This window comes from Malania oleifera, chromosome 8, assembly GCF_029873635.1.
Source record: "Malania oleifera isolate guangnan ecotype guangnan chromosome 8, ASM2987363v1, whole genome shotgun sequence".
NCBI lineage: Eukaryota > Viridiplantae > Streptophyta > Magnoliopsida > Santalales > Ximeniaceae > Malania > Malania oleifera.
Window position 1 is genome coordinate 28,318,550 of NC_080424.1, and position 18,939 is coordinate 28,337,488.

The 18,939-nt window shown below is 37.0% G+C and overlaps 1 protein-coding gene across 2 annotated transcripts in view; it reads right to left on the reverse strand.

Moving 5' to 3' along the window:
- The window catches only part of LOC131161483 (uncharacterized), a 140,134-nt gene that overhangs the window by 39,858 nt on the left and 81,337 nt on the right, over positions 1-18,939 (reverse strand). For both annotated transcript variants that reach the window (XR_009138483.1, XM_058117273.1), the window contains exons 20-25: positions 13,758-13,839; positions 13,546-13,624; positions 12,409-12,455; positions 695-906; positions 367-454; positions 98-217 (exon numbers count right to left, since the gene is read on the reverse strand). Coding sequence is in view for 1 of the 2 variants with exons in the window: in XM_058117273.1 (XP_057973256.1) it covers positions 98-217; positions 367-454; positions 695-906; positions 12,409-12,455; positions 13,546-13,624; positions 13,758-13,839 (628 nt within the window). In the remaining variant the exon portion in view is untranslated. The remainder of the gene's footprint in view (positions 1-97; positions 218-366; positions 455-694; positions 907-12,408; positions 12,456-13,545; positions 13,625-13,757; positions 13,840-18,939) is intronic.

Below are 18,939 nucleotides of genomic sequence, written 5' to 3' on the forward strand. Positions count from 1 at the left end.
AATTTGGGCACTCTCTTGTCATGATTTATGCAAGAAGTTCAAGTTTTAGTAGTACCAATTCTATACCATAAAACTAGTTTAGTATCACTGTCCTTGCCTCTGGAAAATGACCACGCAATGTTGAATCTCCCCTCAAGACTACGGTATAGTCAATATTCTCTACTGACTTAGCTGCAGCACATATGTTTCTGCAGATATCTTTTACCAATGCAGTGGCCTACTAGAAGACAAACTGTGCATTAGGAATTGTGTTCTCCAACAGGAAAAACGATAGAGTAACATTACCTTTTTCAAACAAGGAACTCCTTCCTTCTAATGAGAAAATTTTAAAAACAAAAAGAAAACAAATCTTTTAAAACACTTCACCTTCTCAGAACTCAGAGATCTGGAGTTGGTCAAAATGAAAAAACATTTAGGCTTCTTTCTGAACTGTTCAGCAAGCGACTCAAAGCTCCTGCAAAGGAAAAATATACATCAGTCACCTTCTGGAAGATCAATGGCATTCATTACAAAATGGCAAGGTGTTACGGAAGTTCTCAAATGATGTAATGGTGATAACTAAACTACATAAATAAATAAATAAAAATACTTTTGAAAAGCAACTTGGCATTAAAAGTATACAATACATAGGATCATCAATAACATACTTTAAATATCTGTCTATCAAAAATAAAACATCAGCAAGTACACACACCATTCTGTCAATACTTCAATATCATGAACAGTTTGAGTTCCAGTTGGATCATCATCTAGAACAATCAAAATTTTTGAACTTCTCTGATCCATTCTTTGTATATCTTGAATGGGATCCAGTGGCCACTCAGATGGGAGAGATTGCAAGATAGATTGCTTGTTGCAAATGGGAAGCTTCACTTCAACTTTAACACCTGTGAGTGTCTCATAAACCTGAGAAGAGAACCAAATTTCAAGTAACTTGTAACTCAATTCCAGCCAAGAGCTAATCTTTCGTACATTGTAATATGTTCAAGCAGGTGTTACAATATCCAATAATAGAAAACATAATTTCTTTAATAAAAGTCTAAAATTGTTTAAACGGATTAGAAGATTGCATTATGTAAACCTATTTCATCAAATTAAACACTGATTCTAAATCATTCATGATTTTAAGCAGTGTGAAAAGTTCTACCTCAATGATATTTTTATGTCCCAACCCAAAAGCTTTAGTTATTTTACCGTGGGTCAACAATGTATATCAATCTCACACACACTCCCACATGAATAAGGCACACCCGAGCACATGAGTTGGAGCCTACACATGGAAATAAATATTAATGGGGGTAGATATGCTTCAGAATGGTAAACCAGGATCTTGCTGTAACCATACCACATTAACTCATGACTAGAAAACTAAAAGATAAACCTGTTAGATTGTGGGACATTAATTACATCAAGCTTTTATAGGCATATCATCAACACTTCCTCTCAAATTGTTAAACTGGAACACAATTAATTTGACAAAAACCATAATTTAAAATATCTTATTGCTGTCATGGATTTTGCACTGCTATGCAACTGACTAAATATTCTGCCTCCATCTAATATCTCCTATCAATAAAATCTCTTTAATCTCACTCTTTAAGTTAATCCTCACCTTAATCATTCTCTGTCAACTTCCCCTCTCCTTCAATTCTATCTAAAATTCCAATCTACCTAAAAATGTGCATTTTCCTAGCCCCCACATCTCCAAAACACTCCTTTTCCAGATTATTTTCTCCTTTAAAATTTTCAGCTTCTGCATAAAAGAAAAATAAAAATCCAGCCTATCCTTGAAAATGACATTCACTCCACCAACCACCAACAAAGTTATAGAAAGCGTGATGAGTGAACGACATGTTTTCAAGCAAAAGGAGCTAGGGCCCCACTTTAAATGATTAGAAACTAATAAAGTAGGAAAGTAATAGGAAACTGGTCTGATATAGACTTCCTGAACTAAATTAGGAAAGAAATCATCCCATTCTGTATTGAAAAGGAATCAATCAAGATGTGAAGAGCCTAACCTCTGAAATAGACCAAGCAAAATTAGCATTTGACAAGGGAATATGCCTTGAAGCACAATCACTAATAAAATCATTGAACCTCCTCATATTGGCCCTAATCATGGAACCTCCTAACTTCTCTAAAGAAGTCATAGTAACATTAGAATCCCCTAGCACCTACTTGAGCTACGTAACCCATACTTATCCCAAGCTCATCCCAAAAAATGGTCCAAGGTAAGGGAAATTTGGACGACAGAAGCAAACCACCACTCCCCTCTTCCTCTAATCTCTAAAAGATTATATGAAAGTAATGGTGTAATCCCAAGAGGGGGGTGAATTGGGTATTTTAAAATTTTAACGCGCGGAAGCTTGATTAATTTTAAAACTTAGTTACCACACGCCCTCACTATTTCTATTATACCACAGAAATCTAATCAGTGAACGGCATATTATACCAATCAACAATCCTAAATATAATATCAAATCACAAGAATTATTATATTCCCAGCAGATTAATATAGATAACAAGTTATTTAACCATACAAATATCAATCTTGAATTTGAACAATTAAGTAGTCAATATCATGCAATCCCAGCAGACTTAAATTACTTCTCAATTTGAAGCTACAGCAGTGTTTGAACTCAATATATATTTAAATCATTCAAGCCATTCACAAATTTAACTAAGCATTCACAATATTCCCAAATCACAATATATCAATCACAGCAGATGAATATCAATTTCTAAATACAAGAAAGTAAATATATTAAGGGAAAGAAGAACACCAAGATTTTTACAAGGTTTGGCAGCTTGCCTACGTCCTTGCCTCAGGCAACCCGCTGTGAAGATTTCCTTTACTCTCTCTGCTCAAAAGGTGGAGTTTCCTCTCTCCTTTTAGTAGGTGGAGCACCTCTCTCCATTCAGTAGGTGGAGATCCCTCTCTAGCAAGAACACCCCTCTTGGTAGGCAACAATGCACACCCGAATCGTCCGTTCACAAGTAGAACAATAGAAAAGTTTGTACAATAAAATACTCTCTAAAAAGAGCGGATTTGTACATATAAAATCACTAATATACTCTCAAAAGGTATTGCTATGAAGCTCAAGGAGATAGGTTTTCTGGGTTTTGAGGAACAAACAAGAAAATATTTTGCAATAGAAGAGAACGGCACACAGCAGCTTATGAAAGATAAAATCAATGTTCTTTTATGCTATTTTGTTGCCCTAACATGTTTAGGGTTAGCCATTTATAGTTAGGTTTGAAATATAACCGTTTGGGCATGTTTTGGTAACATTATCTTTCAAAATCAGAAAGATTTTAGGCTGTTTCTGAGAGTTATCGAAGCACTTCGGTCGCCTGAACCATGTGTTCGGTCACCCGAACCAATTAAAATTGAATTTCCAAAGTGGCAGTACAGATTCGGTCGCCTGAACTCTAAGTTCGATTGCCTGAACCTGTTCGGTCGACTGAACTTGAGGTTCGGTCGCCCGAACTCCCTGGGAAATTTCAGCTTCAAACACCCTTCAGTATTTGGGGCATAACTTTCGCTAGAGAACTCCAAATAGGGCGATCTTGGTATCAAAAGAAAGCTTAGAAAAAATCCCACAACTTTTGTGTTGAACATTTTTGAAGATGAAAAGATATAGATAGAGAAAATCGCACATCAATGCATCTGTAGAAAAAAAAGAAGGGGATTTGGAGAATCCTGTTTTGGGGTTTTTCATTTCAAAAATGATTTAAGCCTTTTGAAATAACTTTTGACCTTGTAAAAATATTTTCCAAAATATTTAAAAGGTATCTAAGGTCCAAATTAATATCCTAAGAGCTTCAAAAACAAACCTAGGTTTGAGAAGTACTTACATGAGACTTATATTACATTACACATGAAAGATTAACTAAGTCTTCATGTCTTGAAGCTTGATCTTCATCCAAGCTCTAGCCAATCTTCATTTTGCTTGTTTTCTTCATGGATTTTAAACTTATATATGGTCCATTGTGCTTGTAAGATATAAACTTATATATGGTCCATGGTCCATTGTGCTTGTAAGATATAATACCACTCGAAAGCACAATTAGATTCCTTAGTTTGTCATTATCAAAATGAGATTAAGCCTTGTTAGGCCAACAATAGACACAGAACCTGCCAGAGAATCCACCCTAGAGGGAAAGTGTGTATCCCAAACAATTAAAATGCCTCCAAAGGAAAGGCATCCAAATCTAACCTTTTTAACATGTTATACCAAACACTCTTAACCAAAAAGCTATCCATCAATTCTTGTTTACGTTTTTGGAAGAAAACAATATCAAGCTTTGTAAATTAAAGCAACTCTACAAATCTTCTTACACTTGATCCTAACCCTAATCCCCTTATGATTTAGCTTAATCTTCAAGGACATCCTCTTAACACCCCTTGCCTGTTGACTCTACACCCATCATAATTTATAGAATACTCCAACTGTTTCAGGTCCCTCTCTTTTTCCCCAAAGTTTGCTCTGATCATCATAGCCAGAGGATCCTCCATGCATCCCCATGGGCCAGCGGAAAGCTGGCAGTGCAGACCCCATGCGCCAGCATGTGAGACTTTTTTCTGCCATATTGCTCGGATTTCCTCCCAAATGTCTTGAATCCTTTCTCACAGCATGATACCAAGTTATTTGTCATTTTTTTGTCCAAATGTATCACCTTTTTTAGTTGCCCATGTGCGGCATTACAGGAATGATTGCTTGCTAATGCCTGAAGCTATTGGTCAATAAATATAAAGTTCATTGAAGCCTGAAACAATGGTATTGTTGTGTTCTTTACTCGTTTTTATCTTTCTTGTTCATTGTGTGCTTGTGGTTTGCTCCAGTTGTCAAACGTTGTGCATTGGGATGGTGCCCAAGAACTCTAGGAGGATGTTGTTCACTGTGTACTTCAGATGTTCTACTGTATAAAGGCTGTTTGGTACTGTTAGAGCTGCATGTTGGGATGTGTTTAAGTCTCTTGGAGCAGGGGCAGCATTTCTACATTGATTTTGTAGAGTTGTGGCAGTGCTATGTCCAGTTGTGGTAACTCATTTTTGGTCGAATCAATGGTTGACTCGTTTGTGTTTGGTTCGGTTGGTCTGGAAATTCACTTGTGGTTGTTTCAGTTGGTCTAGAAGTTCACTTTTGAAATCCCAAGAACATTTTGTTCGCTGTGTATTTATGATTTGCCTCGGTATCAAGGTTTTGTTTGTGTTGGGATGGCATCCTCAAATCCCAAAAAAGTGTTCCCATCGTCAGGCATTTGTTCTGGTGAACAACATACAATAACTATCTCAGAGGAAGAGTATTCAAGGTTCCTACAATATTAAACATCCCAACAAGCATCTCATCACATTGCACATTTTGCTAAAAGGGGTAATCCTACAGTTTGTATGTCATCTAGTATCTCTCCCACTAGTCCTCGGATTACCAACTTTGCCACTACTGACCATGTGACATGTGTACCAACTTTTTTTTTTTTCCCGCCAATATCCTAAAAATTTACCTCATGTTATCCTTGTTGATGGGTCCACAACTTCAGTTAAAGGGATAAGAATAGTAAACCCTACTCCCACCATCTCTCTTTCTTCTATTTTATACATTCTTAAGCCCCCTTTCAATTCCATGTCAATAAATAAGCTTATAAAGGCACTAAATTGCTATGTGGCCTACTTTCATAATTTTGTGATTATTCAGGATCTGAAGACAAGGAAGACAATTGGCATGGGACATGAGGCTCATGGACTCTACTACTTTGAGTCACTCTCTTCTCCTATTGCCTGCGCAACGGCTGCTACACCGCTTCAAATCCATTGTTGCCTTGGCCATCCATCCTTAGACAAATTAAAGTAACTAGTTCCTACCTTGAGTTCTATGTCTAGTCTTGACTACAAATCTTGTCAATTGGCAAAACATCATTGTGTTCCCTTTGCTTCCCGAGTTAACAAACGGGCAAATAGTCCTTTCATGCTCATCCATTCTAATGTTTGGGGCCTAAGTCATGTCACATCGAAATTGGGGTTTTGGTACTTTGTTACATTTGTTGATGACTACTCCAAGATGATTTGGTTGTATTTAATGAAAGATCGCCCTAAGTTGTTTAATTTCTTTTGCGCCTTCTCTTCTCAAATGAAGACTCAATTTGATATGCTAGTCAAGAAACTTCGTAGTGATAATGTTAAGGATTTCAATACCCAATTCAGTAATTATATGACTAATTCTAGTATGACCCATTAGTCATCTTGTGCTCACACTCCACAACAAAATGGAGTTGCAGAACAGCAAAACAAACATATTCTCAAAGTCACTTGTACCCTATTGTGTCAAATGAATTCTCCAAAGTTTTTTCGAGTGATGTCATGCTCACTGTGTGCTCTCTCATTAATAAAATGCCATCCTTTGTCCATGGTGGTAAAATCCCATATTCAGTTCTCTTCTATAAGGCTCCTTTGTTCTCCCTTCCTCCTCATATATTTGGTTGTGTCTTTTGTCCATCAGTTAACTCTAGGAACGGATAAGTTGAATCCTCATGCCATCAAATGAATTTTTCTAGGGTATTCCTATACTCGAAAGGGATATCGATGCTACAGCCCTACTTTAAATCGAGGAAGATACTTTAGATCAGTGAACACTATATACCAGTGTTTAAAAAGGTGAAGGCGTAAGGCGAGGCGCTTTACCCTCCGCGAGGCGAGGCATAAGACTAAAGGCGTTGAGGCGTAAGTATTTTGGGACTGTATTTTTTAAAATAATAAATAAATAAATTTATATATAGTATAAAAATGAGAAAAATTGTTAAAACAATGGAAAAACAAATAAAAACATAATTCTTAAGAGAGAGCAGAGGCTTCGTTGAGGCTTCGAGAAAGAGCAGAGGCTTCGTCGAGGCTTCGAGAAAGAGCAGAGGCTTCGTCGAGGCTTCAAAGAGAGAGCAGAGACTTCATCAGGCTTCGTCGACAGAGCAGAGGAGAAGAAGCTTCACGGGAGAGAGAGGGAGGATAGGGTTTCAGTGCATTCTGGGTTCTGGTCTTTTAAAATTGTGTTTTAAACCAGGAATACCAAAAGGCGAACGCCTTGAATATGAGGCGTAAAAAGGCGAGGTTTTTTGCCTGATGCGTTTTCCTTCTTGCCTGAGGCGTACACTTTTATGTACTTAACGCTTTTTAACTTAGACCTTGGTGCGTTTTTGGCCTAAAACGCCTCAAGGCGCACCTTCAATTACACCTTTCAAAACACTGCTATACCTTTCTGAAAGTTGTCAGGCATTTGAGTCTTGAAGATAGGGTTATCAGCCTAACAAGTTTCTTCCATCACAGCTCGAGATTTCAATAAAATGCCATATTCCTCATACTATGCCCCCTGGTTTCTAGAAGAGATGATAACATAATTAGTGTGCCCTCTGTTACCATTTTCTGCCTTAATCAGTATTATTCACACATAGAGCCTCTACAATGGTAAGAGCCACAAGGGGTATTGGAAGGTTGAAAATTGTCAAGAACTTGCAACTAATCCAATAGAAGGACCTCCATATCCTCGAAACACTCTTCCTCATCCTTTAAAATTCACTCCGGCAGTCTTGTTGAACAAGTGTGAATTTCCTGATTCGCCATCAACCCTAGTTCCACATCAACCACAATAGAATAGAACCTTGCCTTAAAGCCAGGTCCTGAAAAATTTTCCTCAATAACCCTTGCCTCCTCGCAACAAAGTATTTAGTGTTTTCAATATCTCCAAGGGATTAGAAAACAAGGTAACCCCAGCCTGATTTCCAACACCCTCCTACTGCTTACATAAATAAAACCTACCATAGCCATCTCATTCACCTCATGCATTTTAGAGTGTGAATTCTCCTCATCTGTCAAAATTTCTTGTAGCAGCTGCATAGCTACACATCTCAGCTTCCATCTGCTTTACCACCTCCTTTGCAAAATGGTTGAAACAACCCTCTTTCTGCATAGTCCACTGTTTCCTAATTAACATATATCGAGGCCCTCCCTTATGAATAAATAGCGGGCTGGGTAAGCAGGTTTCACAATCAGATCAAAAGGACAACCAGATGTTACAACAGTCATGTTGAAGCCACCCAATTGGACTAAGAAGGAGGCTGGCGCATTTTAGTTTACGGTAACTCCAAGCCCACAGTTTTCAAGTAATTTGTCTTTTTTTTTTTTTATATACACAATTGATCAGCTAACAATAAAGATTGTAACCTAATAAGAGGTCTCACGAAATCCATCACTTCATTAATGCTTCCAGATTTTGGATTTTCCAAAAAATCTGCACACTGATTTCCTTTATAGAGAAAGTAAAACTCACCGAATGCCTTTCCTTCATGTGAGCCAAAAACCGTACCTTATGCAGATAACTCAGCAATCATATTGGATATCATACCAAGAAACACAATTCCGAATCACCAGTTTCATCCCAGATAAGACCCCTGTTCCTGGCTCAGTCCAGATTGCCTTGATAACTACCGTCCACATAAAGTTTCATCCATCATCAATCTCTTATTTTCAAAAACTTGGACAACCACCGTAGTCAGATTCTTCCAATAACTTCAGTATTCCTCAATCCATATAATCTAGCAAATAATGAGGAATTTACCGTCATGAATACAAACTCGAGCCAAAGTTACTGAGGGCTTGACATTGTCTCTAATCCATGCTTCCTGCTGTTGTGTGAAAAAATTGCTATGGCTAGCTGTAAACAAAGAAGCAACCCAAGTTTCTTTAGCTTTATGACAGTTCCATAACGTGTGGACAATACTCCCCACATCCCCTCTACATCTATCACAAAAACCTGAAGCAGAGAGCCCCCAATTTCCCTTGATTTTCATCAGTGAAAGGTCTGCCCCTATAAGCTAGCCATACACTATGTGAAGACTTGCTTCTAATGTTGAGCCAAGAGTTACAACCCTCCAAGAAATTCTTGCAAAATTGATTGCTTTCATGCCGAGTTCCAGTAAGTTTATAACTTACAAGAAAATATCGTTAATCAGAGGTCCCAGTATCTTTCAATGGATCTGCATAATTAGATCCCTGTCCCACTTTTAACCTTTCAAAACTGGTTCACCAGCTTCCAAATAATAATGGCCTGCATTCTTTGTGATATTTAGTGCAACAATCAATGCATCTCCAGTCTGGACATGCACAATGCTGCCCACCTGCCCCTCTCCATGGTCACCAATGCTTCCATGATTTTACGAAATTTCCACCATCCTGTAGCCTAGGTGCCCTCTGGGAGTCTGAGACTTCACAAAAGAACTTCTCAACTACAAGAAATCATCCCATTGTATTAACCAGCATATTCATTATCAAAAATACTCCTGAATCCATGAAACCTGAGCCTCTTATTTTGATAAACAAAAACCTTCAACTATTCCACAACCCACCAAAACGAATTCTATTGTAATGAGAATGAGAAAGTTTTTGATCCAGCAATCTCTTTAGTCTTTATGGACAACAGAAATTTTTTACCCTCCAAAACTTGAACTTGAAAGTTCTCTTTTCAACTCTGAGCACCAGAAGGATCCCCATCTCCTACAATATGAATATCAAACCAGCTCACCAGGATTTATCACCAGCAACCTTTTTCAAATATTAAACTATAATAATTGTTAGTGACGTTGTTGTTTGTTATATATTGCAATAAGTATAGGAAGCATGGTCTTAAATTTCCACGAAATTATTGAAATTTACGTTGAAATTTCTGATTTCCACCACCCTCGAAATCAAAATGGCAGTCGATTTTCGTCTTGCATAATTTCCGTCGAAATCTCAGCGAATCATCCGAAATTTAAAGAAACCCAAAATTTTAACGAAACTTATCAAAATTTTATCTATACAATGAAATTTCATCGGAATTCAAATGAGAGATTTAGGAGTGAACTGCAATTTCTCTTTTAATCTATTTTATTTATTTTATCGAAACGAAATATTATTACAAGCGATTTTGAAATTATATAAAATATTATAACTTACAGTAACATTTTATTTGACCATTCATGTTTAAATTATCATTATTTGTATAATAAATTATATTTAAATGATTTATGAATTTCATTTGTATTAACTAAATATGTTTAATGTACATTATCTTACAAACATGTTTGATACACATACTATTTTACAACTTTTCCACCTCATACAAAACATAGATGTATTTAATTTGTAATATGTTAGTCCTAAAACTTATATTATTATGTTTGTTAACCATTTCTAAAGTTTCACAAAGAATTTCATGCTTTACTACTAATTTCCGTTATTTTTTCAAATCGAAATTGACATTGAAATCGAAATTTCCGTCGAAATTTCTGTACCTTTGGAGCTTCGAAATTTGAATCAAAATTGAAATTTAAGACCTTGATAGGAACCACATGAAATGTTAATGAATTCTGGTGCTTGATTGGTAACAAACTCAACTGCAAATTCCCATCTTTAAGAAACAGCTTCTCTGCATAAAAACAGGGGTAAGGCTGCGTAAACTGTAACAACCCTCCCCTACCCCAACCCTTGCAAAGTGGGGGGGCTTATGGCGTGGGGACACCTTTTTAAAAAAACAATTGAAGCTATATCCTCTACAATCTCAATTCAGAGAGACAAAGGGAGGAATCTCTGAGTGGTGCACTAGCCAGAAGCATGAGAAAGACCAATCCACCAAATTAAATTGCTAAAAGTCAGCCTTCTTCTCCTTCTCTTCCTCCAGTTTCTGTCCACCAAGGCAAACATTCCTTTTTAGAACTTTATGAAGGTATTGCTCTTCAACAATCTTACACATCTAACACCCACATGTATCACCCTCATTTGAGTGTTAGGCTTACTAGAACCATCCAAAGAAACCTGTCTCTCAACATTGTAGGAAAATGTTATTGAATTACGTTGCTTCAATGTTCACCGCTTGCTAGTCCTTTGCTTTCATGAATTGCTTACTATTACCGCTTACTTTTCATTCAACTGTTGCGAATGTGTTTCTGTAGTGAACCATGGTAATCTTTGGGCTCATTGGTTAGGTAAGAGTACTTAGCTAGGGCTGCACGGCCCTTCACAAGGTGTGAAATATTTGGCCTATGACAACATGCCATACCAACAACCAACAGTATTGTTGGAAAAAAAAAAAAAAACCCATAAACAATACAACCTCAAATCTTCTTAGATTTGAATTTAGAGAGTTGTGAATTGACATCAACCAATATATACCCATACGTACATGATCAACAAGTCCCTCAGTCAAGATATGTGCCAGCTCTTCCCTCTTAGATCTATTTTGTTAACTTCTCTTCCTTAAGTTTCTATCAGATCGTTATTGCTCCCTCCACAATACTTGCTCCAAATTCATAGATTTTCCCTATGCCATACTGTAATATAAATGATAAGAGACTAAAATAAAGAAAAAGGAAACTTGCTTGGGAATGCCCGCCTACAACCCAACAGATAAAGTACATTACATAGTTTGTTTTAGGAATTGGCAACTTACCCATTTAGTGACTTTGGCATTGGGTGTTCCCAAAACGGGTACTATTGGGTCAAGCGAATTCAATAAAGTCACCAATTGGCATTCCAGCCTTCATTCTCTTTCCAAGGCCTATCCAAAAGAGAATTTAATACTTCTTCGTCAAGAATATCTTAATAGGATGAACCGCCCCCACAAATATCTTTCCTCCAGAACATAACAATTAGAATTAGGCTCGATCAGTCAACTAGAATGTGTATAATCCATATAGGGGAAATTTTACTATGTTAGCTCAATATTCAATTTACATAATTCTACAAGGTACCACTCCCCAACAACAAACCAAGCCTTAAGTCCCACTAGGTGGGGATGGCCACTTGAATCCATTTCTACCAATTTACAGGATCCTTGATTTACACCTATGATTGGAAATTCCCTAGACTCTCCAGTTGTAGTCCTAACGCTAGTCATTACTCCATTGTACATATCCTTAATGACATTAGTGTCCTTAAATTTTCTAGACTTCCTTATTTCCTTTTTCTTCACTATAGGAAAAATAAACATAGTAGATATATTCATCTTTTCCTTCATTTTTTGGGTTTATGAACAAAACCAGATAGCTGATATGAAAACAGCTCTTAATAAATTTGCAGTAAATAACATTGAATCACATTTTTCTATGTATAAGAGTAAGCATAGGAACCCATATTCCCCAAGATTGATTGAGTAATCATCAAAGCAAGACTAAGAAACGGTAGATACTTTTTCCCCACTAATGGGTTCATTAGCCATCACCATTAGAACGAGAAGCAATCATAGTTAGCAGAGAGGAGAAACAGTTGGATTCAACAAGGGCATCACTATTGAAACACATCAATAGATCCATGGCAATCCCCTCCCACAATGGACAACTATATTTCTCACAATTAATGAAAAAATTGACATCACATGGTCATACCTTTACTACAGCAGCATCATCATGTCGACCCCAGCCAGCAGCTGAGCCTGTTATATTGGAAACATTAAGTATTAGTATGTAGGCTAACAACTCAAAAGAGAAAAAGAAACACATGCAGATGATGCCATGAGAAACGTTTCCCTCCATAGATAATAGATATATATAAATACACACACACACACACGCGCGTGCACACACACATATATTCTTGCATGATCCATCTCAGCTTTTGTCATCTTGAGTGGCCAAGATATTGTTCTGCTATCTCTCATTTTCTGCAGAAAATTCTGCCGTAACAAAAAAGTTTTTCCTGCACCTTAATTTTACATTTGGACAAAAAAAATTTATCTATTACCATATCCAATGGAATTATTTTTTCCCAGGTGGTAGGCAGCTATGATCACAATAGATAGCTAATATTGGCAAACAAAAAACATAGTTCAAAAGATCATAAGAAAATATAATTGAGAAAAGAGGCCAACTCAAACATAAAATGGAGTATGCCAGCTCAAACAACAAATCAATGAGGGAAACCAGGCATAAATGAAGACGAAAAGAAAAAAGGGGAACACTAAACAGGAGAGGAGAACTACCTTGATGCACCATGTGAAGGTGGAACTGTTGAAGGGGTAGATAAATATATGGAAACATTATCAACTTCGAATAAAGTCAATCGTGAATATAGACCACATGCTCAAATGATTCTAAGAAACTTCCCAATTGAGATAATCCACTTTTTTTATCAGAAGAAAATTATGATAACTCTACAATAATTATCAGTATAATCAAAATTTGGGGAATGTGGTGCTCCCTACTTTTTTTCTTCGTTTGAACTTTTAACAATTACTAGGGTCTGGATCAGTGTAGTGAATATTGGTCCAACAGCAGGGCATAGCTGGCTGTAACCTATGGACTATATGCTACAGTCAATTTGTAAATTCAACAACTCCATCCTCATAAGACTGTTTAAGGTTTTAAAAAGTTAACAGGCAATGAGGTGACCCAGGTCAAAGAAAAAATGGATATACCATAGTTTTCAGGTAATATGGCCCGAAACAAAGTGTGAGAAGAGATATACAGGACCATCTTAGCTGAAGAGAGCAGTGCAAAAAATTATATTTAGTGATTCTACTGCACCTGAAAGGAACAATTGGTGTGCCACAGTTGCAATATGAAGAGGAACTTTACGGGATGAGCATTCATTAGAAACAATACCCTGCAGATGATAACACATACGAATGTGACAACCCAGGTGTACATTAAATAATTATGACATTCCTCAAAAGGTGCACAAAACTCAAATAAAGAAAAAAAAAAAGTATTGCATGGGGATGGTGCATCAATCTAACCATATCCTTCACAAAGATATCAAGTGCTGAGTATGGTGTATAATCATTGTCCAACATGTGTGGAACACGATTTTCAAACATCCTGCAACAAAACCAGAAGCCATTAGAAACTATTAACATATAGACTGGTAGATCCATACTCAATCTTTGACAAAAACCAAAGCATGAAGCTTAATTTTCAAGAAATACAAGATTAGACTAGTATGCAACAAAAAAAGGGGAGCAATAAACTAATAAAGCTAAAGAAAAATGAGTGACGGGTAGGAAAATATGCATTTGCAACCTTAACATCATTTCCTCCCTCCCCCAATAAGAGGTTGCAACAGGAAATTCTGCAAGTGCATGCGTCTGTGAACATGCAAATAGATAGATACAGAAACATAACCAAAGCCATTTAGCAATTAATTTTACTTAATTTATGTGGATGGCTAGAATTACTTCATATGGCACATATCAAGCATCTTTCATTCCTCTAGGAGAAATATCCCACAGTTGAAGTGCAAGGAAAATGAGGTAGAAAACAAGAAAAAGACAGACACCATCGCTTGTCCTTATTCTAGTGCTGCTGATAGCACCACATGTCCCAATTGTGTAGCAGTGGCCAGACAATAAATCAAAGACAAATTAAAACAAAAGAACAACAACTGGAAGAGGCAAAAATGGGGGCCATTTGGAGGTTACAGCATGAGAGAGAGAGAGAGAGAGAAAGAGAGAGAGAGAGAGAGAGAGAGCTTGCTGCTGTTCCTTCTGGACAGGCATGTGAGAGGACACTTTTATGGTGCACTGATAATGGAGTTGGAGGGAGTCAGATAGCTTTATATACATTGTTGGCCAACTACGTTTTTAGATAAAATGGGGAGTTGGCATGGCATCAGAGCTCTGGTTCCATGATGTCCAGGGACCAATGGTTATGGACCAAACATTCTCCTGCTTGATAATCACCAGCATCTGTTCATTTTTCACTTTAATTTTCTCTATGCCCATGATCTGTAAAGCTCTCCAATCCTGCTGCATCAGTCCAGTCCTCTTATAGTTTTTTCTTCAGTGTGACCACCCAACACAATTGCCGCTGGAAGCATGAGTGTGTTCAAACACAGGAAAAAAACTATTCCTTAGGTTTAACTGCAGATTTGAAGGTGCGCAGAAACCATGAGAACAATTGCCAAGGTGTTCCTTTATGGCCTTCAATAGCTGGAGTGATTTTGTAAGTGTTTTCTCAGTTTGTTTTCAACAGTGGCAGATTTGCAGGAACTCAGAAACCATGAGAACAATTTCCATTATGTTCCTTTATGGTTTTCAATAGATGGAGTGATTTTGTAAGTGTTTTCTCAATTTGTTTTCGATAGCTGTAGTTCCCTGCAGCTGTTTGATGTCCTCAAGTTCTTGTTGATAGTTGCCAGTGATTTCTTGTAAGTAGTGAAGGATTCTTTAGAAGAAGAATAACCGTTCTTATTAAATTTCAAGAGACACGATTACAAGATAAATAGTTGAGGAAGGCCAACAAATTAGGAAAGGCCACAAAAGCAGCAAATCAAATCACCACAAAATCAGAAAATCAAATCAGCAGATCTCTAGGCTAGAAAACAGGAAACTGAAACTACTAGAATCTGAAATAGTAATTTCAGATTTTATTCAAAAAATAGAATTTCCTAATCTAGAAATCCAACACCCCCCCCCCCCCTTCTTCTCAAGTTGGAGCATAGATATCTATCATGCCCAACTTGCTTACAAAGAGCTCAAAACTAGGTATGAAATAAATTGGGAAACAAGTATTTTAAATATTGAAAACTAGGATGGACTAACCTATAATGCCATAACATGATATCATTATCTTTGAAAACAGAAACAGAATTTAAGCGAGTACTTAGACATTGTCTACTAAAGTTAGGTCCATCGTCAAAATAATAGAGTCCATCTTTTTCCTTAGCACTACCAATCATCCTCCCCGTGGTCAATTCATGAAACTCACAATAAGAAGAGTAGAAATTATCTTGACATTGATGATCAAAGGTAATCTTACTGATGGACAACAAATTGCAAGACAAATTTGGAACGTGGAGCACATCATGGAGAGTTAAAAACGAAGTGAGTTTGATAGTTCCTATCACGGCAATGACCGAGAGTGAACTATTTGCAATTTTGACTTTTTTATTTCCTGCACACGGACTATAGGATGAGAACAATTTGGAGCAACCAGTCATATGATCAGTCGCGCCAGAATCAACTATCCAAGAATGAACAGAATTAGGAATAACACCTAAAAACGCAGTAGCAAGAGGGTTACTCTTCTGTACCAAAGAACAAGATGGAGTTAAGGACAGTTTTGGAGATTGAAACAATTTGCACAGGTGCTCTAATTGCTCCTTGGTAAAAGGGGCTGCATCCGAATTGGTAGTGTTAGGGATTTATACGAAAAGACATGCTTTATGTAATCGGTTTTAGTATTTATTAATAACTTCAGTATTCCATTTTAATGAGAACCGTTGTGAGCAATGTTTGTCTGACATTATTTATTTAATGATTATGCATGTGTCTTTTATCCTATATAGTAGGTGATCTAGTATGTAGAGTACGGCTTATACACAAAAGATTAGATCATCAGTTCTTATAAAATATAAGTTTATTGTTCACAGTCTTAAATGAAATTGGACACATCATTGGTAAGACTGTAGCACAAGGTTTTAATAGGTCTGTCTTGACTATTGGGAATGATACAGTTCCAACTCCTTGTGCTAGTGCACTTTGTATGTATTGAACAGGATCGTCTTGGGGTAATTGTTTATACTGACTATATTAAACAATCAATACCACATGGTTATTATGAGTGCTTATGCTTTTAATCCTGATATGATTATTGGACACGTGCATATAGTGTTTATAACTTTGATTCATAGAAGAGTGAGATTCTTTATGGGTCAAAAAAATCAGTGAGTTGGGTGATGACATTATGTGTATGGTGAACATTAATTATTGATGGAATCCACGTCTCGGCATCGAGATTGATGATATGCCCTTGAGGAAGCTTATAAGTTTTGATTGTATCAAATCCTGCAAGTGGATTTTGAATCCGACACATCAAATAAGTTAAGTGGAAGGTCTCAAAGAATTAATATGTCAATTAATTAAATTGTTAGTAATTTAATTTAATAGACGGGTATCTGTAATATTTACGTGGGGAGATAAATAAGAAAAATATAAAGCTCGAAATTTAATTTCGAATATGACAGTGAGTGCAATTATAATTCTTTAGCGGTATGAATCATAATTAACGTAATTAAGGACGAATTCGGGTCGGATTAGAAATTCTTAATTACGTGGGAAGCCCCAGTCATATTTGCCTAGAGGTCCCTGTTGTAGCCTATACACACGCGCTCCAATCAGCAGCTAGGATGAGACGAGCAAACTCTCATAGAGGCAGACATTTTCCATAAGAGAAGAAAACCCTAGCAGCCGCTTACGAGCCCACTCTCTTAGGAGCAAGGCGTGTTCAAGAAATACAGCAGAAGATACCTGGTCCTCTTCAATAACTTGCTTTCATACTTGCAGATTTAGGATCAAACCAGACAGATCTCGCAGGTATAATCCTAATCACGTAATTACGGTTTGCATGATCAGATTTTTTTTTTTTTTGTTATCCATATGCACTACAGCCAGATCTTAGGGCTATTCCGCAAGTCCTTTCAGGTAGAAGGCTCTTAAGTCTCTTTAGCAATGGCTTGGTAGGCGCGACTATCACATTTGAATTTTGGCTTCCAATTTGCTAGTTTACCATGAAGCTTCCAACACGTCTCCTTTGTATGAGACGGTTTTTTGCAATGCTCGCACCATGGTTTCTTACGCCTATTGAGTTTTGTAACCGTGAGATAAAAGGCTGAATTTTGGGAATAGTAATAAGTAGATACAAACTTGGGAGGAATGGTTTCGGAAGTACCAGAAGAGCCAGTAGGATTTCTTTCGGCACAGGTCATCGCCGACTTATATGACATCATCAAAAGCAAGAACAAAATAGAAAAAGAGCACGAGACTCTGATACCATGAAGGATATTTTAGAAGAAGAATAACCACTCTTATTAAATTTCAAGAGAAGCAATTACAAGATAAATAGTAGAGGAAGGCCACCAAATTAGGAAAGGCCACAAAATCAGCAAATCAAATCACCACAAAATCAGCAAATCAAATCAACATATCTCTAGGCTAGAAAATAGAGAACACAAGAAGCTGAAACTACTAGAATTCTGAAATAGTAATTCCAAATTTTATTCAAAAAATAGAATTTCCTAATCTAGAAATCTGACAAGTAGCTCAAAGCGTCTTGGTATAATTATTTGACATATCTGTCGTACTGTCCTCCAGTCTTGGGTGGACAATTATTCTTTAGAAGTCTGGCTTCCCATTTACAGTAACCTAAAGAGCTACCAGGTGTAATTCTTAGGCTTCATGCCAAAGTCTTGTGAGCATAGTGCAACAGTTCAAACCGTTGAGGACCTATTAATTTACATATCACCTCTGATAAATTGAATTGTACCAATTATTTTTTAAGGGCACAAGGATGAAAGTGTCAAGTATTTTGTGAATGACCAAATGAATTGGCCTTGAGTTTTGTATATTATATATATACTTTACAAGAATGCTATACATGGAAAGTAAATAAGGTCTAGCATGATTCTAGCCCTATACAAGTAAACTATTATCTGTCAAGCCCTATACATGTAAACTAAATATATGCTAACTATACAAATTAATGAACGGAAATATAAGGAAGCAAACGTCGGCTGAAGAAAGGAAAGAAATCTTTTGCTTTGCTGTTCCGTTGACAGCCCCCCTCAAATTGATGCGGGTTGATCAACGAGCATCAATTTGCTACTTAGGAAGCAATGTCGGTGACGAGTGAGAGCCTTGGTGAAGATATCTGCAATTTGTAATTCAGTGGAAATGTGTGGAAAAGTGATAACACAAGCTTTAATGCGTCACAGATGGAGTGACAATCGACTTCAATATGCTTCGTGCGCTCATGATAGACAGAATTGGCCATGATTTGGATAGCACTCGTATTATCGACATGTAGAGGTGCAGGATCGGTCTCAGAAAAATCTAGCTCAGCAAGCAAGCCTCCAAGCTAATTTCAGAACAAGCAAGAGACATCGCCCAGTATTTAGATTCTGCTGATGACTTAGAAACTCTG